The sequence below is a fragment of the Spea bombifrons genome, chromosome 1 (assembly GCF_027358695.1).
Source record: "Spea bombifrons isolate aSpeBom1 chromosome 1, aSpeBom1.2.pri, whole genome shotgun sequence".
Lineage (NCBI taxonomy): Eukaryota > Metazoa > Chordata > Amphibia > Anura > Pelobatidae > Spea > Spea bombifrons.
Window position 1 is genome coordinate 98,629,743 of NC_071087.1, and position 27,913 is coordinate 98,657,655.

The 27,913-nt window shown below is 40.6% G+C and overlaps 1 protein-coding gene across 1 annotated transcript; it reads right to left on the reverse strand.

Moving 5' to 3' along the window:
- Positions 1 to 1,937: 1,937 nt before the first annotated feature.
- LOC128496458 (programmed cell death 1 ligand 2-like) lies at positions 1,938 to 27,629 on the reverse strand. The gene is made up of 6 exons (XM_053466094.1): positions 27,586 to 27,629; positions 22,618 to 22,684; positions 20,811 to 21,173; positions 19,841 to 20,122; positions 10,595 to 10,721; positions 1,938 to 2,380 (listed from the first exon to the last, which is right to left on the reverse strand). The coding sequence occupies exons 1-6, from the start codon at positions 27,586 to 27,588 to the stop codon at positions 2,347 to 2,349; spliced, it is 876 nt and encodes a 291-aa protein (XP_053322069.1). The 5' UTR covers positions 27,589 to 27,629; the 3' UTR covers positions 1,938 to 2,346.
- Between the last annotated feature and the right edge of the window lie 284 nt (positions 27,630 to 27,913).

Here is a 27,913-nt window from a genome sequence, read left to right on the forward strand (position 1 = left end):
CTGTGTTTACAGTAAAATACGCGGGCCTCTGGCAATAGAAGTTCACCTACTAAGGAAGAAGTGTCCGCTTAAAAGTCACATTTAATGTACCTTAAAATAGAGCAAATTTAAAGACAAAACAAATCTTTTTGGCTACTGTCTTCTTTCATCAATTAGTGTTTAACATTATGGTTTAACCAGAAAAAGACTCACAAGTCATCTTCTTACTGCTTTGATAAGGAATATAATGTCTGGATGTTGATCAAGACATTGACTTGACTAATGAGTGTTTTTTGGTAAGGTCATCATTATTCGGTCTATTCAGTAAAGGGAGAGTTGTCAGGAAAGTTTGCAGGACAGTTCAACTCCCTTACTTTTCACCATTCATTATGTAGGGCCAATACCGTCAAGTTCCTCACACAAGAAGGGCTAAGCTGGCCCTGCATAATGCATAAATCATTGGGTAAGGAGACTGAAGAAATCTCACATATTTAATTATGCATTATACATGGCAATCCTGCAGAAAAAGCTCACTAGGGTTGGTCCTTCATAATGTATAGTGAGTTGAATTACTTAACTTGAACTTAACTGCCAACTCTCCCTTTAGTCAATAGACCACATTGTCTGTCAAAACAAAGAACCGGTGGAAATTAGTTTATTATCTAAAGTCTGCAGAAGAAAGATTCAGCTCACTTCGGCGTGCATTGTGAACCTCCTGTAAACTTGTGCATTAATCAACAAACTCCTAAGGGGCTGAATTTGGCTGCCTGCTATCATTTCCTAACCTGAAAGAAGGCGCTACAAATAACGTAATGTGCTTTTCAAAGTAACAATATAAAATAAAGCACATTTTGAATAGTACATGCAAGCTACTCATTGAGTCAGTTGGTAATATCATAGACAGGGGTGGGCTGGCAATTGCCCCCCAGGCCAGTAAAAATTCTTTAAGCAGGGCCAGTCTGAATTGGGCTGGCCTTTATTACCAGTGTGGCAACTTGCACCATGTGCATGTTGTTCTGAAGACGGGCTCAGGCTTCGCACGAGGTAAATGTGTGCTAGAGTTAAGGTGTTAGAGTGCGTTTGTGTGTGGGTTTGTTAGTGTTTATGTTAGTTGTGGTAGTTGTGTCTAGGGGGTTACTTGGCTTTATACGCCTTGGGCCAAAAGACAACCACCCTCCCCTGATCATAGCTTTGTCTTGTAACTGGAAAATACACAACCTCAAATCCTTGATCCTGGCAGGAGATGGAAGCTGCCCCAGGGGGCAGTAGTGAGGAGTGGCTGGTGTGCTGCCTAGGATGATGTCTAGCCGAAATATACCACTGTCTGTAACACTTTAATAGTATGGATCATAGTTGCATTTTAATAACTGTAAAAGTGCTATAAACCAGCAAATGCCCGGCCCTTCACTATAGAAGTAACTATAGATCAGCTGGAAACATCTTGGCACACTTTTTTATTTTCTTTAAATAAACAACTCCATAGCAACCTGTAAGCAATACCCTCCCAAAAGACTTCTTCTTAATCAAAGGGTTATTGCCTGCTGCCTATAAATACTCACTTAATCAGTTTGCGTTTCGTGAATTTGGAGCTGCCATCTAGTATAGCTTGTCTTGCTGTTGTGATTTTTGCCTTTCTTCTATGCTTGCGGACTGTTTTTGCCCTCCTTGTACCTCACTACTGGATGTTTAATGATGCCCTCATGCATCTATTCATTGTCCCATTTGTTGTCCTTATTTTCAATAATTGGGTTTTCATTTGCACAGACCGTCTCCTCCATTTGGACTCCATATCCATATCAAAGAGACGCCGGCATAGCAAGAGCAGACTTCATAGGCTCTAGAATTGTTTTTCCACCTAATCCAACCTGTTGCTACTCAGGTTGGACGGGGTTATCTTAAGGTGTGAGTGCAAATCAGATATGTTCTTTATATACTGAAAATAATACAGAAAAAAGCACTTTCATTTGAAAATAATTTCATTTATTTAAATAACTGGAGTTCAACATTTCTGACAAACGTAACAAATACTCATACACAACGGCTTATAGTTGCCAGTTACAGCTAATGCATAAGTACTACTGGAGATTTTAGTCCCCCTGGCAAAAGGGCAGGGTAAGGTACACCTTGGAGCAACTTGGCCTGGGGAGACCAATGGTGTTGGCACCAAGATTTTAAAGTGACAATGCACATATTCATAAGAGGACCATAGTTACTAGCAGTCCTTTGCAAGAGAAATATTTTCTACATGAACATAGTAGATAAAAGACTTCATTTCCGCCAAACAGAAAACAGAGAAGGCAAAATAAATGTGCAAACGTAAATACTTAATATGAAACTATTTGAAGAATGTGTCCTGGTGGTGAAGTCTTAAAGGGCCTTCTTCTGTACTAAAGGTTTGAGCCTCTAAAAACAAAAAGAATATAAAATACACAATTGATTATTATTGCTTCATTTCATTATCTGATTGGTAAAAAATAGGCACAGATTAAACATTATAGAGATAAAGAAAAATGATGGAACACTAAAGAGCTCTGCATATCTCCCATCACGAAAATGGACAATGAAAGACAATTTTTTCTGACCTATTGATAGATACACTATATAGCCAAATGTATGTGGACCCCCTCCTAATTATTGTTTAGGTGTTTCAGCCCCACCCAGTGCCATGGTGTATATAGAATCAAGCACATAGGCATACCATATTCATGAAATTTCTGCCAGTCTGGGAGGGCTATTGTGAAGTGGAAGCGTCTAGAATACCAGCTTAGTTACAGAGTCATAGACCAAGCACACTCGCAGAGTGGGGCTTCTGAGTGCTTCTCTATAGAGTGTCCTCTATAGCATCACTCGCTACATAGTTCCAAACTCCTATACATTTCTTAGCCAACTGGCTAGCACAATGTATAGAAGAAACATTACTCCCTACAGAGTGACACATTGTCACTTTGCATTGAAACATGCACTTTAAATAATAAATTCACTAATTTTCTAGGGAATGTATAACCAGGGATGAAAGATACAGGATTGTTTTTTGTACAAAGAGTAATTTTATACATTTTATGCAAACAAAAAAAGAATATATTAATATTATTACAAAATCATATATTATAAATAACATGTAAAAATCATTACATTTCACTAACTTGGAGGAGAAATAACAATAAGGGGGGAATCAAAGACAAGGGGGAGATAAAGAGAAAGGGCAGAAGTATGTAGAAAGGGGAGAGATAAGGAGAAATGGATAAAGAGAAAGGGGAGAGATAAAGAGAATGTGGAGAGATAATGAGAAAGGGGAGAGGTGGAGAGCATACAGTAATGAAAATAAACTGACACAAACATGGCAGAAGAGTGGTAAAAAATGTTAGTGTCCTTTGCTAAGCCAGTAACTGTGAACGTGTCCATGGCTATCCCTGGATGGGGATCAAGTGACCTCCCGATGCTCAGACAGTCCTACTGTGTGCAACCTGGGTGCTTGGGCAAGGTCCTATTGTGTGCAACCTAGGTATTTGGGCAAGCTCTATGTGTGCAACCTAAATGCTGGGCAAGCTCTATACATTCAATCTGGCTGCCATAGCTGGGCATTAGGGTGTGCGACTTGTGATCTATGCCTGCAATTTAGGGTTTCAATGCATTATGTGTTTGATCTATACCTTCACTGTAATGCACTGTACATAGGCAGTGTTTTTATGCAGGGACAAACCCAAATTTGATGGGACAGGACCCAAAAAAGAAAAAAAAAAAAAATCCCTGGAAATTCAGGACTGTTAGCAGGTATGGGGAAGTGCCTATTTGGAACCTCATCAACAACTCAAGAAGGTGCTAAAGACCATATGCATAAGACCATATGCATATACCATATTTTTCATAAAATTTTAGAAAAAAAACAGCTACCATTGACTTCTCATAATACTCATCCACATAATTTTGTCTGTCAGAACATCATGGAATATGTAGTGCACAACTAACATATTGATCATTTTCCATTATTTAAATGTATCCACATGCAATGAGTATATGGGCAGGCTTTTCTAAGAGTAAAGTATGTGTATTTTGATAGTCTATCCATTACTGTTTTGGGCTTAAAGGATATAGAATCAGGGGCGTACCTAGAGTATTTGGCACCTGGGGCGGATCCTGTATGTGGCACCCCCCCACACACTTTAAAACTGCATAGCTTCTACCGTTATTTACCGGCGCAGACACTGAAGGTGGTACAGCATTACTGTTATCATTTTATACTGAGGCAGACATTGACGGTGGTACAGCATAACACTTATCACTATATACTGAGGCATAAATTGACGGTGGTACAGCATAACACCTATCACTATATACTGAGGCAGACATTGACGGTTGTACAGCATAACACCTACCACTATATACTGAGGCAGACAATGACGGTGGTACAGTATAACACCTATCACTATATACTGAGGCGCACATTGACGGTGGTACAGCGTAATCCCTATCACTATAAATTGAGCCAGACATTGACAATAGTGCAGCATAACCCCAATCACTATATACTAAGCCAAACATTGATGTGGTGTAGGCCTACCACTTCATTAGTAGTAGGGATGCACCGAAACGAATTCTGGACTGAAACCGAAAATGCAATATTTACCTGGCCGAAACCGAATATGACCCCCCCACACCATAAAAAAATCTAACACTTTTATTTAAAGTAAGTAACACACCAAAATAGGACAAAACAATTAAATAACAATATTATATATATATATACCAATCCACACATATATCAATCCACACACATACCAATCCACACACATACCAATCCACTGTCACTCTCACTGAATGCTTTCCTGCCTTTCCTCTTTTCTCCTTACAGCTCCTTTTCCTCCTCTTCGCTTCTCTTCTTCAGTTCTTCTGTCTTCTTCCGGTTCAGAGGGCACGGACAGCGGTGGGCGCGGCTTCAGTGTTGTGCGCCGGGATCTGACAACAGCTGTTGCCGCACGGATCGCAAAGGAGCGGTATCGGAGGTCTTTAACAGACCTCCGGCTCCCTTGAGTGATTTTAAGCCGAGTTCAAGGGAGATCCTTGAACCGCTCCCTTGCGAGTCTGCTCCTCCAGTGGCGGACATTACTGCAGGGCACCCCCCTGATGAGCGGCACCCGGTGCGGAACGCACCCCCCCCCCCGCTAGGTACGCTACTGTATAGAATGAATAAACCTGTGAGGACACCTGAGACTCTGAGAGGAGAACACTGTGGGTGCAATCTGGGTGCTGGGCAGTGGCGTCGGCAGGGGGGGGCAGAGGGTAGCTCTACATCATGCTGTGCCCCCCGTGTGCCCCCCCAATTGAAACACCGTCTTTTTTTTTGTAATAGACGCGGAGGAGAGAGAGAGGCGCCGAACAGTTGCTGAGGAATAAGTTTTCAGAAACCGTTCGGCGCCCCTCACTCTTCTCTGCGAGGCCTCTGCCTTGGTCGCAGTACCGGCATTTCAAGTTGAGCGCCGGTATATGATGTCATATCCAACGCTCAACAGTGAAGCCGCGCACTTCAAAGGGGGGGAGGGTAGAAAGTTAGGAGGGGGTTAGAGAGTGAGAAGAGGTAGATAGGGAGGGAGAGGGGATAGATAGGATAGATTGGGAGGGAGAGCGATAGATAGGATTGATTGGGAGGGAGAGGGGATAGATAGGATTTATTGGAAGGGAGAGGGGATAGATAGGATAGGGAGATGGGGTAGATTGGATAGATTGGGAGGGAGAGAGGGTAGATAGGATAGATAGGGAGGGAGAGGGGGTAGATAGGATCGATAGGGAGAGAGAAGGGGTATATAGGGAGGGAGAGGTGGTAGATAGGAAGGGAGAGGGGGTAGATAGGAAGGGAGGGGGGGTAGATAGGATAGATAGATAGATAGATAGATAGATAGATAGATAGATAGATAGATAGATAGATAGATAGATAGATAGGGAGGGAGAGGGGGTATATAGGGAGGGAGAGGTGGTAGATAGGATAGGGAGAGGGGGTAGATAGGATAGATTGGGAGGGAGAGGGAGTAGATAGGATAGATTGGGAGGGATAGGGGGTATATAGGGAGGGAGAGGTGGTAGATAGGAAGGGAGAGGGAGTAGATAGGATAGATAGGGAGGGAGAGGGGGTAGATAGGGTAGATAAGGAGGGAGAGGTGGTAGGGAGGGAGAGAGAGGTGGTAGGGAGGGAGGGAGAGGGGTTAGATAGGGTAGGGACAGAGAGGGGGTAGATAGGGAGAAAGGAGGGTGGCAAGAATATTGAAATAAAGAGAATGAGAGAGAGAATTAATGGATTAATGTGTGGATGCATTAATGAATATGTGTAAATAATAATAATAATTTGTGAAAGAATAAATGATTGTGTGAATTAGTGAGTGACTGTAAAAGTGTTTGTGAATCATAGGTGCATTATTGATTTGTCAAAAAAGCAAAGATGGTATAAGCAGGGTGTTTAGGCAATGGGGGCAAAGATGGCACAGATAGTGTGTTTATGGGACAAACATGGCGTACGTTCAGCTGTTTGGGGATAAAGTTGACTCATGCTGGGGCTGTTTGGTGAGAAAGATGGCACGTCCTATGTATGCATAAGTTGGGTGCTGGTCAGGTTCTATGTGGGCAGTGTGGACGCCAGGGTTGGCTTTGGGGTGTGTGACCAGTGATCTATGCCTGTAATTTAGGGGGTTTACCTATACCTTTAACGCAGAGTTTATATGTAATTTCCAATTGATATATACCTGCAAAGCTGGTTATATTTCCATACATTATTTATGTTTACCTTCAAATTTAGGATTTGTATGTCTTATTCAGTTGATCAATACCTGGAGTGCTGTTTCCATGTGTTGTTTATTTGATCTATACCTTCAGTGCTGAGTGTACATGTGATTTCCAGTTGATATATACCGGCAATGCCGGGGTTGTGTGTTTTGTTGGTTTATACCTGCAATGCTATGTTTCCATACATTATTTATGTACACCTGTAAATAAAAGTTTTTTTTATCTCATTCAGTTGCATGTGCTGTTTCCATGTGTTGTTTATTTGATCTATACCTGAACTACAGGGTGTAAGTAAAAGAGCGGTATGGTTTAGTGAATAAGGGGACAAAGGGACTCTGGGGATGATTACAGGGGAGAGGACCTCTCAATATCACGGTGCAGGACTGACTCTCACGGTCTTCCTCTGATCTGCAGTCAGTGTGGCAAATAATTTTTTTTTTGGTATGGTAGTGGAGGGAGTTATTGCATGCAAGGGAGCGTTGAGCGGGGCCCAAGGAAATGCTTGGGTAGGGTCCAATTTTTTCACTATAAAATATATTGGCAGCAGGTTCTAATATTTATATATACCGTATTTGCTCGATTATAAGACAAGGTTTTTTCCAGAGCATTGTCAGCAGGGGCACATATTTATATATGTTTTGGCAGCAGGGGCTTATATTTATTTATATATTGGCAGCAGGGTCTAATATTTATTTATATATTGACAACAGTGTTTAATATTTATATATATTGGCAGCAGCGCCTAATATTAATATATATTGGCTGCAGGGGCTAATATTAATATACCGTATTTGCTCGATTATAAGACGACCCCGATTATAAGACGACCCCCCAAAATCAAAATATTAATTTAGGAAAAAAACAAAAAGCCTGAATATAAGACGACCCTATAGGAAAAAAGTTTTACCAGTAAATATTAATTCATGTAAATTATTTTTTCATGTTTAATAAAAGCTATGATTGAGAAAAATATATTTTTTAAATTTCCTTTTATTTGCCAACCTGCCCCCCCCAGTTATGCCACTCTGCCCCCAGAAATGCTTTGTACCCCCCTATTTGCCACTCTGCCCCATGATATGCCTTATACCCCTATATGCCACTCTGGCATATAGGGGGTTAAAAGGCATATCATGGGGCTGAGTGGCATATAGGGGGTTAAAATTTATTTCTGGAGGTATATAGGCATATCATGGGGCTGAGTGGCATATAGGGGGTTAAAATGCATTTCTGGAGGTCCAGATATATATATCAAACTGCTAACAGCAATCACACTCCTATCAAGCCAAGGCAGCCAGTACATGCTGGAACCTGGGGATGATAGTAGTGGGATTACAGCCTCCCTATGCCATGCTACAACCCCCACCCCCCTTACACATCCATGCTATCACACACAAACACATTTAAATACTCATTCATTCCATTAATCACACATACTTCACACATTAAACACACATTAATCACACATACTTACCCAAAAACCCTCCCCCACCCCCTTACCTGAACTGCAGCTCTCTCACTCGAAGACTTCTGCAGGGGACCGGCTGTAGAGCAACTTCTCTGGCCCCGCCCCCAGAGGAGGGAGGGGGGAGATAGAGCTCTGTGAGGACGCTGCAAGCTTCCTGTCCTCCTGCTTCTAACAGAAGAGACGCTGCTCGCGACCGGTAAGCAGCATGGCCCCAGCAGACATTTTTTGGGGGGTCTGAGAAGACGACCCCGATTATAAGACGAGGGGTATTTTTCAGAGCATTTGCTCTGGAAAAAACCTTGTCTTATAATCGAGCAAATACGGTATATAGGAAGCAGGGACTAATACTATATATATCGGCAGCAGGGTCTAATATTATTATATATCGGCAGCAGGGGCTAATATTAATATATATCGTCAGCAGGGGCTAATATATATTGGCAGCAGGAGCTAATATTAACATATATTGGCAGCAGGGGCTAATATTAATATTTATTGGCAGCAGGGTCTAGTATTTATATTCATACTGGCAGCAGGGTCTATTATTTATATATATATCAGCAGCAGGGGCTAATATTAATATATATTGGCTGCAGGGGCTAATTACATATATTGGCTGCAGGGACTAATAATATATATTGGCAGTAGGGGCTAATATTTATATATATTGGCAGCAGGGTCAAATATTAATATATATCGACAGCAGGGTATAATATAAGTATATATCCGCAGCAGGGGCTAATATCAATATATATCCGCAGCAGGGGTTAATATTAATATATATCGGAAGCAGGGTATAATATTTCTATATATCGGCAGCAGGGTCTAATATTTATATATATTGTCAGCAGGGGCTAATATTAAAGAATGAGAAATAACTGCCAGTTTAGCTGTTATTTTGAAATCATATTTCAATCGCGGTATTTACTTCAAAGAGATAAGTACATATTATGTAGTTAAAAATGTACGTCTAACATGTGTATGTATATATATATATATATATATATATACAGTAGCAAGAAAATATAAGTGTTCTTTTACTACTTTTTTTACTGTAAGTGTTTTACTACTCTCCCTGGAAATGGGAGCTACCAGCCAAAATAACTACAAGAGCACAACACAGAGTAGAAGTAAATCCACTACAGAATGTTTTTTTTTGTTTGTTTGTTTTTTTAAAAAGAACACTCCACCCTTTGGAGTAACCCACTCAGAGCCCAGAGCATAACCCATTAAAGATGATGTGGAATGACCTCAAGAGACCTATTCACGTCAGACATCCTTGGATCTAGTTCTGCAAGGAAAAATGGTCCAGAATTCATCCTAAATGTTATAGAAAATGTACTTTTTCTTGCCACTGTATAGTGTTTTATGATTGCCCCTTACATTTGTCCCTGTCCCACCATGTGTCGTCCACTAAATATGATTGCTAGATAGGCCACTGCTGTTTAGACCCCAGTGCACATGTGTAAAGTCTTTCACATAGAGCAGTTGCATGGCTGCAGATTTGGTGTCTGGTATGTTATTTTTGTCATTTATTATTTTATTTATCATTTTATTTATATATTTTTTTAAAATAAATTGCTCTGTCCATCCACGTAACCTGTCATCTTGCTGGTTTTGCTCCTGCTGCCGCAACACCCATGAAGATTATTGAGTGGGTGGGCTCAATTCTTTTTAAACTTTACATCCAACTGGAAAATAATTAAGCCCATCTACTCAATAATTTTCAATGTAAAGTGCCACCCAAATGTACAAGCTCTGCTGACAGCTCTCATTCTGATAGAGCATTGAGGCTGCCCAGAACCATAACATTCTATTTTCCTAGAATGCCTGAGGGGATGTAATGTCATACACTGATCTGTCCTCAACATACGATTGTCCGTGTGATTTCATATCATGCTCCCACCACAGACTACCCAGTAATCACATCATTTTTGCTAATGCAGTGCCCAACAGGGATACTGTGCATGCAGAACCACTTTTCACAGTCACAGTTGGGTTGACTGTTATGCTCACATTTGGTGATTTATTATATATACTCACCGGAGTAGGGGGGGCACAGACCAGCTGTTGAAATTGGGGGGCCTGGGGCAAATTTTTCGCACCAGGGCCCCACGGTTTCTAGTTACACCCCTGTATATATTATAGTTAACACACACACAAAAAAAAAAACATTTTTTGGCAGCTATGTTGGAATGCAGCGATACATTTAAAAAAGCAACATGCACATTGTGTGGATCTTTCTTTATCATTATGAAATGCAATAAATTATATTTAGAGCTTCCACTTCCAATATATTGAATGTACATATTACAATTTTGTTAAGTTATAAGGCAGTAGAATATTAAAAAGTACCAAAGAAAGTGAATAAATGTAACTTACCTTTTTTTTCTGAAACACTTGAAAGAATATTTTCTTGTTAAATAAAACAACACGACAAAAAGAAACAAAAGAAGTACGACCATAATAATAGAAACATTTGTTTCTAAACTGGGAAGGCTTCCGTTTTCTAAAGAAATAATAATAAAAGGTATTAGTACTCTAGTCAAGCAAATAACTAAACATTACTACTCAGTAGCGTACCTAGTGGGGGGCGGGGGGGTTGCGGTCCGCCCCGGGTGTCGCTCATCAGGGGGGTGCCACGGGCTATGCAGTTTTAAAGTGTTTGGGGGGGGTGCCACATACAGGATCCGCCCCAGGTGCCAAATACTCTAGGTACGCCCCTGTTACTAGTACATATACATATACTTATATGTACACATAAGGAGACTTTTGCCTGAAAAGCATGATGCTGCTCCAAAGTACAAAAGTTCTTACCTTAATTACTCATAAAGCATTTGCAACAATTTTCATATTGTAATTTTTAACTGTGATTCCTGGGGAAAGTTTTCAGTGTACCCATGGAAAACTATATGTTCCGAGCCAGTGCTTCCTACAGCGAGATCTACATGTGGCCTCCTCTGTGTCTGGGTATGCATGTCAGTGTCTGTCTGCCTAAGTATGCATGTCAGTGGACAGTCGTGTGAAAAAGAAAGTACACCCTCTTTGAATTCTATGGTTTAACATATCAGGACATAATAACAATAAGCTGCTCCTTAGTAGGTCTAAAAATTAGGTAAATACAGATGAACACCACATGATATAATACACCGTGCCATGATGTTTTCAACAAAAAACACATTTACACTGTTGTACAGGCTGTATACTCACTACTTTACATTGTCGCAGAGTGTAATTTCTTCAGTGTTGTCACATTAAAAGATATAATAAAATATTTACAAAAATGTGAGGGGTGTACTCTCTTTTGTGAGATACTGTATGTGTTGGGTCGGATGATGCATGTTGGGATATCTAGAACACCGCAGAAAGCATAAGAAATACATCTTCCACTTCCCCTAAGCACATAGCCATATATATGGTTGGTAAATCCAGAGACCCCCAAACCTTTAAAGTGCAAAGTGGTTTCAAGCAGAGAAAAAAATTGCACAGGTAAACCAAAAATACACATCTCTTGATTTTAGGGGAATACTCAAACTTAATCACCAAAGCAAAATTCCCAACAACAACTTTCAGGCACTTTTTGGATGTATGCTGCATGCTGGGCTAAATGATACAAGTGGAATTTACAGCCCCTGGTATATATCTGACTGTCATAACCAAACACTCCCATATGTATTCAGCAACATCTCCAGAGTACAACGATACCACCCATGCATATGTTGGGTTGTTTGGGGGCTAAAAGGCCACATTTGGGTGAAGTGCATTTTTGACATCTGTTCAGTCTTGCCCATGTCCTATTTGGGAAATCTTTGAATCTGGGCAATTCGATTTACCCTATCAAATCATACATTTTTGAAAACTAGACACCCCATGGATATTTCAGATACCAGTATTTTAACTCTTTCCCTGTGAGGATTTCTGTCAAGCTATAGAGCTAATTTTAGGACTTGCTAACATAATATTTAAAAGACAAGCTTTAGAGAGTTATCCTCCCTTCATCAGGTCTGAAGCAATACTGATCAACATGATAGAGGTTTCAACTTAAAACAAGTGATGGTATTAGAGGTATTAGAGAAGGGTAGGGTGGGGGTTGAGTAGGCTGTCATAAATAATAGGCCTGGAGGTGAAAAATGCAGAGAGGTGGAGAGATAACCAAAGGACAGAGCAAATAAACCTAGGGAAACCAATAAACACATTAACACATCAGAGAGAATAACAGCAATTAGACACACATTGGACATTAAGATGAATGTTCATATGAAGTTCTGGAAGTGTGTCAGGACTATTTATATTTGGACTTTGTTCTACATTTTATTGATACCGAATGGTTTGCCTCATGGTGATATTAGTGGGGAAATATTTTTACACGTTACCACATTTTTATTTTTGTATGTATTTTTTATTTGTTTTACTAATCACATTGTGCTTACTAAGCTAGGCTGCAATGACTTGCAAGGTTGAATGCAGTACCTGAGTCCATAATGGGCACCGCCATCTTGCGAGGGGCTAAATCTCTTGCTATGGCGCTGTCAGGCATCACACAGAGTGGTGCAAATTGTCAGGTGTGGTGGCCCATTTAAGAGGTCTGTCTCGCGTTTAACTCATTTCCACAGCTTGCTGTTTGGTTACCTGGTACGACTGAACCCTGCCTCCCTCACCTGAAGCCTGTTGTTAACACATCTGATCTCATAAACAGGCTTTATACCCCTGCCTCTCAGTAACGCAAGGGTAAGTTATTGTGACATCACTGGTATTAATAACATGTTCAAGAGGTCCCTCTCACCATGTTTTTTAAAATCACCAAAGTGTTGGTGAAAAAAAGCACAGGAAATTATTTCTGTGGCTACCTTTGATAGTGATTGGGCACTCTTCATGCAGCTATTTGGCCATCAAATACCCCTGATATAATAGTCTGGGTTAACTGCTTTACAGAAATATATACTTTTGTGGGTATTTTTGGTTTATATGTTTAAAATTAGAGTTGCAATCCCATCATACCTAATGTAAAAATGCTACGAATAATGTACACCTTATAGTATGTTCCCTATAAGTGCTGGGAAAGGAAATTCTCTATAAATTAGGTACTTCTGAAATCAGGACACCTGAATTGATAAACACATTTTCACTAGTTTTTACTAAATTTCTCATCCTAATTTTTCAGCTAATCATCTAACTATGGTATCAAAAGAAAGCTCCATCTCTCCTTAAAAAAATAATATATAGTTTACATGGGTAAACTATTCACAGGAAAAGAGAATAATCGCTGAACCTACATAGCGCAAAAATGGCAAAATTGCTCCGGGACTTGAGGTACCAAAAACCCCTGGGATTGAAGGGGCTAAGGGGTTAATATACATACCAGGTAACCAAACAGCAAGCTGTGGAGATGAGTTCAACGCTAGACAGACTTCTTAAAGGGACGGCCATGCCTGGCAGTTTGCAGAACACTGTTGTTGATTGCCTCCTAGCTTCTTTTAAAGTGCCATATTTAATATGGCGCATGTGGATGCTCCATGGAGCAATCAGACTGGACCCCTGCTGCAGAATTCAGGGTTGCTGAATGTCTCTATGTCGAGGAATTACAGCAACACCGTTTTGGAGAAGAAAGCGATCTTAGATTGCTTTCTACACCCGTTTCAACTTATGATGTGCCTGGCAATTCTTGTCAAGGGGTTAATGTAATGCTGAATATTAGCCCCAGGGAAATGTATTACTGTAATGCAGATGTTGTACTTTATATTACTGTAGTTTTCGGGCCCTGGATTGGAGCACTTGGAGAGGTTGCTGGGAGACCGGTGAGGTGTCCGGTTCCAGAGTTCCAGCACCCTGTTTTATCTCACCTGCAATAGCTAATTAATCACAGGTGCTGTTAAGTACTTCCCCAACAACAAGGAAGACAGAATATGTTTTGCTTCCTTGTTGCTTAGAAAAGGCTGATAATTTTGTACATGAACAAAACATCCAACCCAGTCAGCATTTCCTGTTATTTAGTTAGTGCTCAACAGAGCAAGGACTTTGTTTTCTTTATACTCTGCTGCAATTTGCCTAATTCTCTGCTCCAGTCCGCTGCTGACCATCAAGGGACTAACAGAAGAGCGGCTGAGACTCATACAACAAAAAAGAAAATACAGATGCTTTGCTCAAAAGTTTGGGGTCACTTAGAAACGTCCTTGTTTTTGAAAGAACAGTACGTTTTTTGTCCTTTAAAAAAGCTCATGGATCAGATACACAGTGCAGACATTGTTAATGTTGTAAACTATTGTACAGAAAGAGAAACACACAAGACTGGATATTCAGCATTCAGGCTTTATTGGAGTGTGCGGTCCAGACTGATAAATACAAAACAGGACTAGTTAATACAGACGCACAGGATAACGCACAGAAAAACAGCAGCTGCACAGCGGCAGGATTGTGAACAGGCCGGTACCTTGGCACAGGTAGGGTACAAACTGTAGATAGGGAAACACTGGTAGTGGAGAGCCCACGGACACGGCGCTGGTCATGGGTAGCCCATGGACACGCTGCTGGATAGCCCACAGACACGGCGCTGGTGCTGGGTAGCACCACGATAAGGTAGTAGTGGTGGGGTAACAACTTCCAGTTGAGGATATCTAATCCGAAATGCCTAATAATATACTTGCCCAAAACACACATAGCAAACTACCTAGCCCTACAGGAAGCTCTATAAAATCTGACCTGACTGTTGGCAATGGAATTGCATGTAAAACACAAAAAAGAGGAAAATATCAGAGAATTGCAACTTATCGCAAAGCTCATGTGGCAATTTACCCCTGCGTCCCCTTTCTCGGTTCTCATAATGAATATTCATTTATTGTATTGATGTTACACTACACAATTCCTAATTAGAGACAGGTAAGTTCTGACGAATCATTTGTTGTGTACTAAAAATTACCATCAGATTTCATTAGACTTGCCTTTTATTAGAATTGAACTTTGTTGCAGGTCCCCGGGATTTCAGACAGGGCACCTGTGAACAGAGACAACAGGGGACTGAGTGCGAGGACCGAGACTCAGTTGCCCTGCTCCCTATGCCGCAGAGGAAAACGTGTTTTCAGAGTGTTTTTACAGTTCATGGCCAGGGCCGAACTGGGACTGAAAAGCAGCCCTGGAACCATTTGGAGACCAGCCCCATATAGTTTATCTCGCGGTCGAGCTCTTGTACCCACACGCACCCCTTATACATACCCGAGTCATACTACCGTATTTGCTCGATTATAAGACAAGGTTTTTTCCAGAGCAAATGCTCTGAAAAATACCCCTCATCTTATAATCGAAGTCGTCTTCTAATCAGACCTCAAAAAATGTCTGCTGGGGCCATGCTGCTTACCGGGCTTTGGTCGCGAGCAGCATCTCTGCTACTAGCAGCAGGAGAACAGGAAGCTAGCACATAATTCCTCACATAAGCTACCTCCCCCCCTTCCTCTGGGGGCGGGGCCAGAGAAGTTGCTCGCACAGCCGGGCCTCTGCAGAAGTCTGCGAGTGGGAGAGATCTGCAGTTCAGGTAAGGGGGTGGGAGGTTTGAGCCAGTATGTGTGATTAATGGAATGAATGAGTATTTAAATGTTTGTGAATGAGTGTGTGTGTGATAGCATGGATGTGTAAGGGGGGTGGGGGTGGTAGCATGGCATAGGGAGGCTGTAATCACACTACTATCATCCCCAGGTTCCAGCATGTACTGGCTGCCTTGGCTTGATAGGAGTGTGATTGCTGTTAGCAGTTTATATACCTCCAGAAATGCATTTTAACCCCCTATATGCCACTCAGCCCCATGATATGCCTTTTAACCCCCTATATGCCAGAGTGGCATATAGGGGTATAAGGCATATCATGGGGCAGAGGGGCATATAGGGGGTTAAAAGGCATATCATGGGGCACAGTGGCATATAGGAGGGTATAAGACATTTCTGGAGGCAGAGTGGCATAAAGAGGGTTAAAAGGCACATCATGGGGCAGAGTGGCAAATAGGGGGGTATAAGGCATTTCTGGGGGCAGAGTGGCAAGCCTGGGGGCAGATGTGCATAACTGGGGGGGGCAGGTTGGCAAATAAAAGGAAATAAAAAAATATATTTTTCTCAATCATAGCTTTTATTAAATATGAAAAAATAGTTTACATGAATTAATATTTACTAGTAAAACTTTTTTCCTATAGGGTAGTCTTATATTCAGGCTTTTTGGTTTTTTCCTAAATTAATATTTTGATTTTGGGGGGTCGTCTTATAATCGAGCAAATACGGTATTTGCCATACAAATAACTATAAAACATTCTTTTTATCGCATTATTTGTATTAAAATGCCAGAAAGCAAAAGTGTTAAAAGGCCCTAATAAATGAAATACATTAGACATAATGGAATCAAACCATTTGCTACTGCAAACATTTTTAGATGTGGGATGAAGTGCCCTTTAACTTCATTAGGCGGCGGGAGGAGGCCCAGAAGCCGCTTTCAATCCCGCTCGCAGCCGCTCAGCGGCTGTTTTGAAGGTGGCCCATGGACTGATCAGCCCACCGGGAAATTTCCCGGTATCCCGGTGGGCCAGTCCGGCCCTGTTCATGGAATCTAGAATCTCCAATATTTCCCCACCTCATACCATGATATTCCTCATTATCAATTCCTCCATCTTAATCCCCTACGATATGTGTTTGTTCCCATACCTTAATAAGGGACAAGGTACAACCAATATAAGAAACTGATGAAGATATGCAACCTGTGATTCTATTGGCATAAGCCTCTATATGATATCTGTTACTTAAGGCCCCTTCCTGAGTCTCTGTGCGAGGATATGACGTTGCCATATGCCTTGTCACCAGAATGAGGAATCTGCACACACACCAAAGGAACTTCGGTGCTTAACTGTGCCAGGAAGGGCCAGCTCCCCAGTAGATCAAAATAAATAAAGGCTCCAGGCACTCAAGGGTTCCAGCACAGGAAGATTTATTGAAGGAAGACAGCAACAACGTTTAGACCTCACAATGAGGTCTTTATCAAGTTATGCCTTAGCACTGTTATGAGCATTTGGAAACTATGATGTGTCAGCCAGCTAAGAGACACACAGGGCCTACCTGAGGCAGAGGAGTAGGAACCTCTAGGCAGGATGGAACGCCAGGACAGGAACCGGATACATGGTCTCAGAACAAGCCGGGGTAAGTAACAGGTTAATAGGTCCAGGAGACTGAGACATATTCGAAACGCAGGCCGAGGTCGGTAACAGTTTAACAGTTCCAGGAGACAAAGACGTGATCATAGTACAAGCCGAGGCTAGTAAGAGGTTAACAGGTACAGGAGAGGAACTGGTGCAGGACTCCTCAGGGTAGGGATAGAGGAGCAGGAATACAAGCTTATCTGCGGAGGCAAGCTCGCGGATGGCGTGGGACTGCTCCGGGATGCCCGATGCTTCGCGTTCGGCGAGAAACAGATCGTACAGGACGGCGGAGGACCTGGGAATGTTGCAGGGTAAGTACTGTTTCTGACAGAATGGTCCAGCAGTGGTCCATATGTTTACATTGTACAATATGGTCAAGGGAGATCCTCTGATCTCCTCATCTATGATCAAGATGTTCCGGGCTGGTAAGTAGAGAGGGCTTGCTACTTAAAGCAGCATAGTTATTCCTAGTTGATAAAATGTAGAACCCCATACTCATTGTTAGTCTAATATGTCCTACCGTTGTGCTTTATAGGACTATGTGGACACTCAGCACTCAACTTTTCAAGGCTGAATTAAAAAGCGGAAAAGCTGAACAAGAACAGAGGAAGTTCTGGGCTTTACAGAAATGAGTCACAAAGCTCTTAGTCACAACATGAACTGTTTGTCTGTAAATATTATCTATTTAGTATTGTCATAATAACAGTCTAACATATTTTATTGTTACAAGGCCCTGAAACTACTTGGTAGTTTTCCACATCTTGAAACTACAACTTTGTGATCAAACTCAGTCATGGAGTTCTCTTTGTGTTGCTCCTTTGGTAAAACAGTTATAGTGGCAAATACCGTATTTGCTCGATTATAAGACAACCCCCAAAATCTGAATATTTAGGAAAAAAAGAAAAAGCCTGAATATAAGATGACCCTATGGGGAAAAAAAAGTTTTACTAGTAAATATAAATTCATGTAAACTATTTAAGTATGTAAGCTATGATTGAGAAAAATATTTGTTTTGTTTTTATTTCCTTTTATTTGCCAACCTGCCCCCCAGTTATGTACATCTGCCCTCAGGCTTGCCACTCTGCCCCCAGAAATGCCTTATACCCCCTATATGCCACTCTGCCTGCCTGGTATGCCTTATACCCTCCTATATGCCACTCTGCCTCCGTGATATGCCTTTTAACCCCCTATATGCCACTCTGCCACTTATACCCCCATATCCCACTTTCCAGTTTTTTGTTTTTTTTTTCAGGTGGGGCAGCGGGTGGCTTTAGTTCCGCCGGGACTTCTATGACTGAGCACTGGAATGTCATGTGACGCCGGTGCTCCACCATAGAAGCCCTGGCGGAAGTCCCAGCAGAAGTTCGCTGGCTGCCAGAGAAGAGAACTCCCCACAGCGATGTGGGGAATTCTCTCTGGCAGCCGGGGAAGGTATGCACGATGAGCATAGACAACCTCCGCTGCTGCCGGCACTGCTGCTCAGTGATAAAAGCCTCGGTGGAAGTGTCGGCAGCAGCTCAGTTACCAGACAGGAGGATCCAGGTCCCCTGCAGCGCTGCAGCGGATCTGGATGTTAGTCTCATAGTCAGATCTCTATTTGAGGTCTGATTAGAAGACAACCTCGCTTATAAGACGAGGGGTATTTTTCAGAGCATTTGCTCTGGGGGAAAAAATCTTGTCTTATAATCGAGCAAATATGGTATATATTTTCTACTAAGTGGAGTAACACAACACAGCAATGGAAAATGTGTCACAAACTGCTCCCTAATGCATGGATGTCTTGTCGTGTCAAGTATTTGCTTTGCTGCTATATATAATGCTATGGATTACGTGTTTTTGCCTAAGCATGCCAATTCCATTTAAATGCTTTGCTTGTAATGCACAATGCAGAGCTGTAAATCCATGCACATCTATTTACTTAAAGAAAATACACATGCTCACATGGAACGTGGCATGAAAGGGTGCACATAGTATTGTATTCTGAAGGAAAAGCAAAAATAACACTTTCAGTTCTCAGGCATTGAAACAAGCTTTTTTCATGTTAATGTTTACAATTGAAATTCCTCTCTCGCTTGGTCCTGCTTTATTCAGAACTTTTTTAATAGAGACATTCAATTTGGTGATTTTATCATGAATGCTGTAAGTGGTTAATGTGTTTTAATGTTCTCAATGTATACTTTAACGTGTCTCTATACAGAGATTGTTTTGTTCATCATTAACAACCGCTCTCTAGAGCTTGAGAGCAGGGTTCTGTTTACCTAATGTATCGGTTTGTCTGTGTCAATTCTGGTTTCGTCAAACCCTTTTTAATATATGTATTGTAAGAAGCGCTGCATAAATTGTTGGCACTATATGCATAAAAGATGATAATAATAATAATAATAATGGTATCTGTTTGAAATGTCAGTTGGTTATTTTAACTCATTGTTATTGTCGATAAAAAATATGTATATGGCATCAAAAAGTACCTTCAAGTCCAAACGATGCTTCAGTTGTTTCATTCAGTGCTTTGTTCCAAAATACACACTTATAATTTTGTATTGAATGTGTTTCACTCTTGATGGTACTTGATGTGTTATAAAATCCATCTTTTGTCAGGCTATGGGAAGTATTTGCTGGCAGAGTTATATTGTTGCCATTATTCTTCCAATATACTTCAGCCTTTGGAAAACCTAAGGACTGGCAAGTCAAAGATATTTCATTGCCATCACTTGACACCTGGGTATAACTGTAAATATTCTCATAGGAGGCTGTAAAAGGAATCAACGAAAAGGAAAAAAGAACACTGTTGATCATCTATTGTAGATGCACACTCAGAGTATGAGCATCTATGAAAGTGGATATGTTTACTATTCTTAATGGTTTCTCTAAATGGTTCCCATATGTGCTTACAGTAATGTGCAACTTGTATAAAAAGTCATAGATATACATGGACTGTTGAGGAACTACCAGTATCGACTATGTATGAGTGATGGTATAGAGAGCTGTGAACTGAATAATAGTGCAAGAAGGAGAGAGATGACAGTCACAGTATGAGAGCATCAATATGAGGGAGTGCTAATGGAATGTGGGTATGGAGGTTAGATTTTGGAAGAAGTTATAAAGCAAAACTAGTGGTTAGTTACAATAATAATATGGGAGGAACACAGCAACAAGAAATAACAGTGATTATGTGGTATTAAAGGGAGGGACTGAAAACCCTTACGATCAGAATATAAGCTTTGCTTTTCCAACAGATTTACCTATGAAACAGTTATTGTGTGGCTTATAATCAGTTCTTCAATGCGTTGTATTACCAAATGCATTGATATCATATCTATATTAAGGATGAAAAAAGTGGAAAAATATAATCGGCAGTAACAATAGATGTCCTTGAGGTGGATGAAACCGTTTATTCTGTAAGAACACATTAAAAGGCTTATGGACATGAAAACTGACCTTGTACCTCAAGAGTAATTGATTTGTAGTCAGATCCCTCCAACTGTAAAAAGCAAGTGTAGACTCCTGCATCGGTGAGCTTTACATGCTTGATTTCCAGCACAGCTGTCCCATTCTTTAGTTCCTCCATTAGCATTGTTACTCTGTTGCTGTTAGCATTCCCTTGGTTTAGTATATTTATCTTTCCATTATAGAGTCTCAGGATTTCTTTGTTTGCCCTGGTTGATGAATATATATGTTCCCAAGAGGCTAATAATTTAGTAATGTTAAAATTGTCTTCAATTGGGAAGCTGCAGTTCATTTGCACTGTGTCCCCATATTTAGCCTTATATATCAGCTTTGGAGCTGTCACTACAAATAAAGCTATAAGAAAAAATAGTAATTACAAATGAGCATTAAAAATAAATACAATGATTTTATACTACAGAATACTTTATATAACTTACCGTATTTGCTCGATTATAAGACGAGGTTTTTTTTCAGAGCAAATGCTCTGAAAAATACCCCTCTTCTTCTAATCGGGGTCGTCTTCTAATCAGACCTCAAATAGAGGTCTGATTATGAGACTAAGATCCAGATTCCCCGCACTGCTGCAGGGGACCTGGATCCTCCTGTCTCCCCCCCCCCATTTAACACCCCCCCACACACACTTACCGGTGCTTCCTGCTGTATTGCCGGGGCAGCGGGTTGACGTCTACGCGATCCGCGTAGACAACGTCCGCTGCAGCCGGAAGGAGGTGTGGCTAGCAGCGGGGGTTGTCTGCGTCCGTTGCGCATACCTTCCCCGACTGTCAGAGATCAGAGTTCCCCGCAACGGTGCGGGGAACTCTGATCTCTGACAGCCGGGGACCGGTAAGTGTGTGTGTGTTAAATGGGGGCATAGGGCATTTCTGGAATGCCTTATACCCCTATATGCCACTCTGGCACTTAGGGGTTAAAAGGCATATTATGGGGCAGAGTGGCATATAGGGAGGTATAAGGCATTTCAGGAGGCAGAGTGGCGTTAAGGGGGCATTTAATAGAGCACTCTGCCTCCTGAAATGCCTTATATCTCCCTATATGCCACTCTGCCCCATAATATGCATTTTAACCCCCTAAATGCCAGAATGGGATATAGGGATATAAGGCATTTCTGGAGGCAGAGTGGCACATAGGGGGTCAAAAGGCATACCATGGGGCACAGTGGCATATAGAGGGTTAAAAGGCATATAGAGGGTTAAAAAGCAAAGTTAATATTCAGATTTTGGGGGGTCGTTTTATAATCAGATATACCAAATACGGTATATTGTGTCCATATTTTGTTTATAAACATATAAAACATTACTAGCACCCCCCCTACCCAATAGATAAACATCAGAGCACAGGTACATCAGCTTGATTTCATTCCCCAAGATCAATAAAGGTAACATATAACTATATGTAATAACAAGTGATATATATATGTGTGTGTATGTGTGTGTGTGTGTGTGTGTGTGTGTCCATTTCATGGTACTCATTTTGAAATACCAATTTCCTTTATTTCCCAATACCCCTATAACTATGATTCAGCACATTCAACTACCGTAATTAAATATAGTTAAAGGAGAACTATCACCTCTGGGATAAAACCATAACTGAATACAGCACTGAAAACCACCCTTCAATTATATTATTACTTTTATTTAATATTAGGTTTATAAGTTTAGCCAAAGCTAATTTGAATTAAGTGAAAACCCATGATTGATATACAGTATATGTAAGTAATAATCTGACAGTTCTCCTTTAATTTGTAGAATTCTACTTGATAAGGTGTGACATCGCAACGAACCTGATACTTCTTGGAAACTGGATGCCATAAGCATTAAAGACACAAGACTGTACATGTTCTCTAATATCTGGAAAACATTGACAAGAAATAATCAGAAATTGTCTTTACGGATGTAAATTAGAAATTGTCTTTACAGATTCTAGGTTAATGTCTTCCTTCTGTTTAGTAAATGTTTGTTTTATATGAAAAGTTATGAAGTTATGAAGATATGAAAAGCAAGTCAATATAGGTCCTCTACATCTCATATTGTTCCTCTTTCTTCCAGGAAAGAAGATATCAGTTAAATGACAGGTGAGTAACTCATCTTCCCCATGTGAAAAAACCCAAGGCTTATGACTGGATATTTTGTCAAGGGGATTTTTTAGATTTGAGTCTACCTGCTACAGAATTTAACATGCTATCACCCTCCATTCCCCTCTTCTGTATTCTACTCCAGTATAAAGTTGTAATATTTTAAATTAGCAGTCAGAAGATGTAGTTTCTATGCTTACTAGGGAATATGCTGCTCTAGGGTATGGCTGAATGTGTTATCAACAGAGTTAGTGCAACCATATAAGCAGATTAGTTTTAATTGTTTGGCTGCATGTTTGGTGTAGTTGTCGTGCTGAAGAATACATCTGGGGCCAATCAGATGCCTCCCTGATGCTTTTGTCTGTACTTATCAGGAGACCATTAATTCTGACCAAATCCCCAACTCAGACTTGCAAGGAGCCTCCACCATGCTTCACTGTGGCCTGCAAAGACTCATTATTATAGCGCTCTCCAGCCCTTGGTCGAACTGCCTTCTGCTACAGACAGATATTTATAATTTTGACTCATCAGTCCAGAGCACCTGTTACCATTTTTCTGCACCCCAGTTCCTGTGTTTTTGTGACTAGTTGAGTCACTTGGCCTTGTTTCCACTTTGGAGGTATGGCTTTTTCACCACAAGTCTTCCATTAAGACTACTTATGATCAGGCTTCTCTGGACAGTATATGGGTATACCAAGGTCCTACTGTTTTCTGACAATGCTGACCTGATGGTACTGCTAAACATCTTCGGATTGTTAAGGGAAAAAAGCGTGATGTATCTTTCATCTACTGCACAGTTTCCATGGCACACCACTGTGTCTATGGTCCTCAACATTGTCTGCTCATTTGTACTTCTTTAAAAGTGCTTGGCCAGAACATCTAGAAATCACTGCCTTGAAATTTCTGCCCGGGAGAGACCTTCCTGATGCAGTAGAACTACCTTGTGTCTTTTCGCTGTGCTCAGTTTTGCCATAGTGTATGACTTTTGCTATACACTATTGCTAGTGAGTTTGGCTGTTCCTTACCCAGTTTTATTCCTCCCACAGTTAATGACTGTGTTTTAATCTACATATTAAATTGATGATCATTAGCAACTGTTTGCACTAGCGTCTGCCTCACCGTCTGTGACATAGCGGGTAGGGAGCTGGTGCCCTCTATCTCAGAAGAGTGGTGGCGGGTCGAGGAAGTCATCGGACCAGAGAGGGATCACCATGCAGGTAAGTCCTGACAATATCAACTGAAATTGGTAAATTACTCCTCGCCCTGGGACTCCACTGGGTAGTGCAGCAGCTTGCAGGGCGAGTGAGTCTAGCAGAGGCTTTCTGAGGTAAGTGATCTGCATGTATGTTTGGGTATTTTAGTTTGTGTGTGTTTGTATGTTAGTGTGTGTCTGTCTGGTCTGTTTGTGTGTGTCTGCCAGGGTGTGTGTGTTAATGTCTTGGTATGTTAGTGTGTGTCTGCCTGTATGCATGTGTGTCTGTCTGGATATGTACTGTCTGCCAGGGTATGTTAGTAACTGTGTAGGTATATAAGTTAGTGTTTGTCTGACTATGTTAGTGTGTGAACGTGTGTCTTTAGGTATGTTAGTATGTGTGTCTTGTGTAAGTTTGAGTATCTGGGTATGTTTGTGCGGTTGTCTGGTTTTGTATATAAGTTTGTGTGGATGTGTGTTAGCGTTGAGTGACTGGATGTGTTAGTGCTGAGTGTCTAGTTGTGTTGGTGTGAGTGTCTGGGTGCTGTGCATGTCCTATGTGGGTCCCTTGGGTGTGCGACATGTGATCTAAGCCTACAATGTAGGCGCCCTCAATGCAGGGGGGGGCAGGTCATGTGTATAATAGGCCGTATACAAGGGACAGAGCCAAAGGGGCGGCAAAATTAGGTTTCGCCTAGGGTGACAGCACAGTATATGTGAAACTATAATATGCTTATTTTAGGAAAAATCAGAGGAGGAAATGAGCATAGCATGTATGTAGTTTACCTCAGGTTACTACTTTACTATTTAAAGTACCTTTTTATATGTGACTGTTTTAGGGTTAATCCTTGTGGAATCACAGAACAACTTCCTCTAAGTTATTTTGCATGTTATAACAAAAGACATTTCAATATTTACATAAGCAGAGTTCATTACTTGCTCTAGGGACTTTCAGGGTAAGTAAACTGTGGAAATGGATATAAACAATAACTCCCCACATTGCATTATTCACACTTGCTCTTAAGTAAGTTAGATTAAGCAAAGCATGCAAAGTTTAAGGCATGCTTCAGCCATTGTATAGATTTTTAAAATATCCCATTGGCGACAATTGACACATCATGAGTTTAAACAGGTGTAGAAAGTGTTGTCATGCCTCAAAGCCATATTTAATATGTCAACGTCTGCCTGTTTAAAAGGCCTCCTAACCTTAAACCTTCCTCCTCTTGCAAATGCACGAGGGATTTGGCTAAATTTCCCATGTGCATTTGCCTCCTTCCCTGAGAATGATGATTCGATAATATGATCTGGGGGAGATCTTATTATTGAATCTATCATCGTTCTCATTCATCTTTCATGTGACTGTATAGTAGGATGACTGTATCTTTCTTGAAATGAATTCACTGCACTTATGTGATTAGTGATATTGACATTACAATATCAGGGGCAGAATTGGGTTGAGTCAGGGCTATGTTCACATGGGGGGGGTAGTCCCGAGCGTGAAAGGGTCAGGAAGTAGAGAGTACCGTATGGGAGTGACCAGAGCCAAATTCCAATACTACTAATCAGCTGCTACAGTACATGTTATGCAAGCATAAACCATTTTCAATAGTGTCCTATTCATCTAAAGAATATAGCCGCAAGTGAAACCTAGGCAAACTTATTATGTTGTTGTTGTTATTATTATTATTATCTATTACAGAAAGGAATATTCAAGACTTTTAAGACAGTATTATTATTTCTTAACATACTGGAAAGTGTGATATCATAATGACCAAGGTTGGACAGTAAGGAAGCACAATGCCTTGTTCAAGCATATAATCATTTTTCAATGGGAACTACTCAGCACATACTTTAGCGTACCTTGTAATAAGCTATAGTTAATGTGAGACATGTATATGGCATTTTCTGTATTATTGCTTTTGGTATCATCATGCTTATTGTTTACTGTGCCTGACCATGGTCCTATATAAGTAGTTAGAGGAAATGGCCATGGGGAAATCCAGCCGTGAGGGGAAATTGGTTGGCCAACAGTAACCCTAAATTGAGATTTAAAATATCCCTATTACAATAAATATGAAACAAATAAAATCAACACAAAGCTGTTCACATTAAGAATTGTTTTAAATCATAGTGATATCGGAATGGCCACTTTTTGGCCACTCAGTGTCATATATTATCACGCATTACATTGGCCTAGATTCAAATGCTGAGACCAAAATCTATCACACGTTACTAGGGAATATTGTCTCAGTTAATATGTTTGGCAAATATATCTGTTTTGAGTACCTATTTTTTTTCCAATGCAATGTCTGCAAAGATTATTATATTTATCTGTGCCATCAAACTCCAGTTATGGCCAAGCTTAAGACATATCCCAATTAATTGTGTGCTACACAGTTCTCCTATTTTTACGTTTGACTCTCTCTCACATGAAAATATTTATTGTATGCTATGTTGTCTTCTTTGAAAACATGGTTATATTGGAGCTGGACTCATCATCCCCATTGCTTTGCCTGACTATTGGTCTTGTCTTAACTGTGCATAGCAGTTGGATTACTCAACATCATTATCTCATCGCATCATGATTTCCCAAAGGATGCAAACCCTGGAGGTTGGGGTGGTTCACTCTGTATCTGGCTAATCCCAAAAGTCAACGGAAAGTGAAATAAATCATTTTGTTGTGCTTCATTATGTATCGGCTTTCAGATTGCATCCTGCCTGTTTAATACAGGAATATGTTCTGTATAATTTAGGGTTTTTTTAAACAAACATTCAGTAACTCTGTAACCAATAAATTCACTATGTGAATTTTTTAGCAAAGCAGTTCTCACATACTGACATCCATTTATAAAGCTCCATATGTAACTTTATTGACTTATAATAAAACCTCTAAATAGCTACACCACCTCTTGAAAAAAGATGATACATTTTGCAATCAGAGTCTTATGACCCTGATGAATTCTGGCCATTTTTTCTCCAAAGTCTCTGTAATCATTTTTCCATAATGCTGTGGTACAATTCCTGCTCTAAAAATACTTTATTTAATTCACTAGAGCAGAACTATATATCAGGCTTTACTTACACAGTGTTACTTACACACAGAAAAAAGCTTGATAAGCAGCTGCTAAAGCATTAACCCCTTAAGTTAATTCTATTATTAAAACTACTATAGAATGCATTTTATTATTCAATATATTTTTATTTTAAAGATACTGTACATGGTTTAAGTAAATGAAAAGCCAGTTTATCTCAGAGAGGCTGAGATCAGTGTCAAACAACTAGCATATGTATTCATTTCTTGTCCACCAAAATTAAAACAAAGATTCATTATATGTGCATGCAGTACTGTAATGAAGTCTGTGGTGTATAAGGACACAAACACTGGAAACCACCAGTTCCTTAAAAAAAAGTATTAGTCAACAAAACACAAATTCATGAAAACTAACTTACCCATAACTAATAAGGTGGATAATTAAGCCACTCACCATCTTCCAGGGCCCCTGTCAGCTGAAGGGGCAGACAGATGAGCAATTCTCCTTGCCTCCAGATTGTCTTGTCCTTGGTGGTCTTGTGATCTGTTCCTTCCTTGTCTGTATTTTTCACTGGCAGCCTCTGCACATAATGTCCCTGTGCTTCATTACACTAGACAGAAACCACAAGTGAACTCTGAGCAGATCTCATGTCAGCTCCACAGTATATAAGGCAATCTGGGGGCAAGGCGAATTAAAGGGAGAGTGTGGCCAGAAGAATGGAGAGCAATTAGATGGGTGTAGGATTTAAAGATGGAGGAAGCAGTTAAAGTATGTACACAAA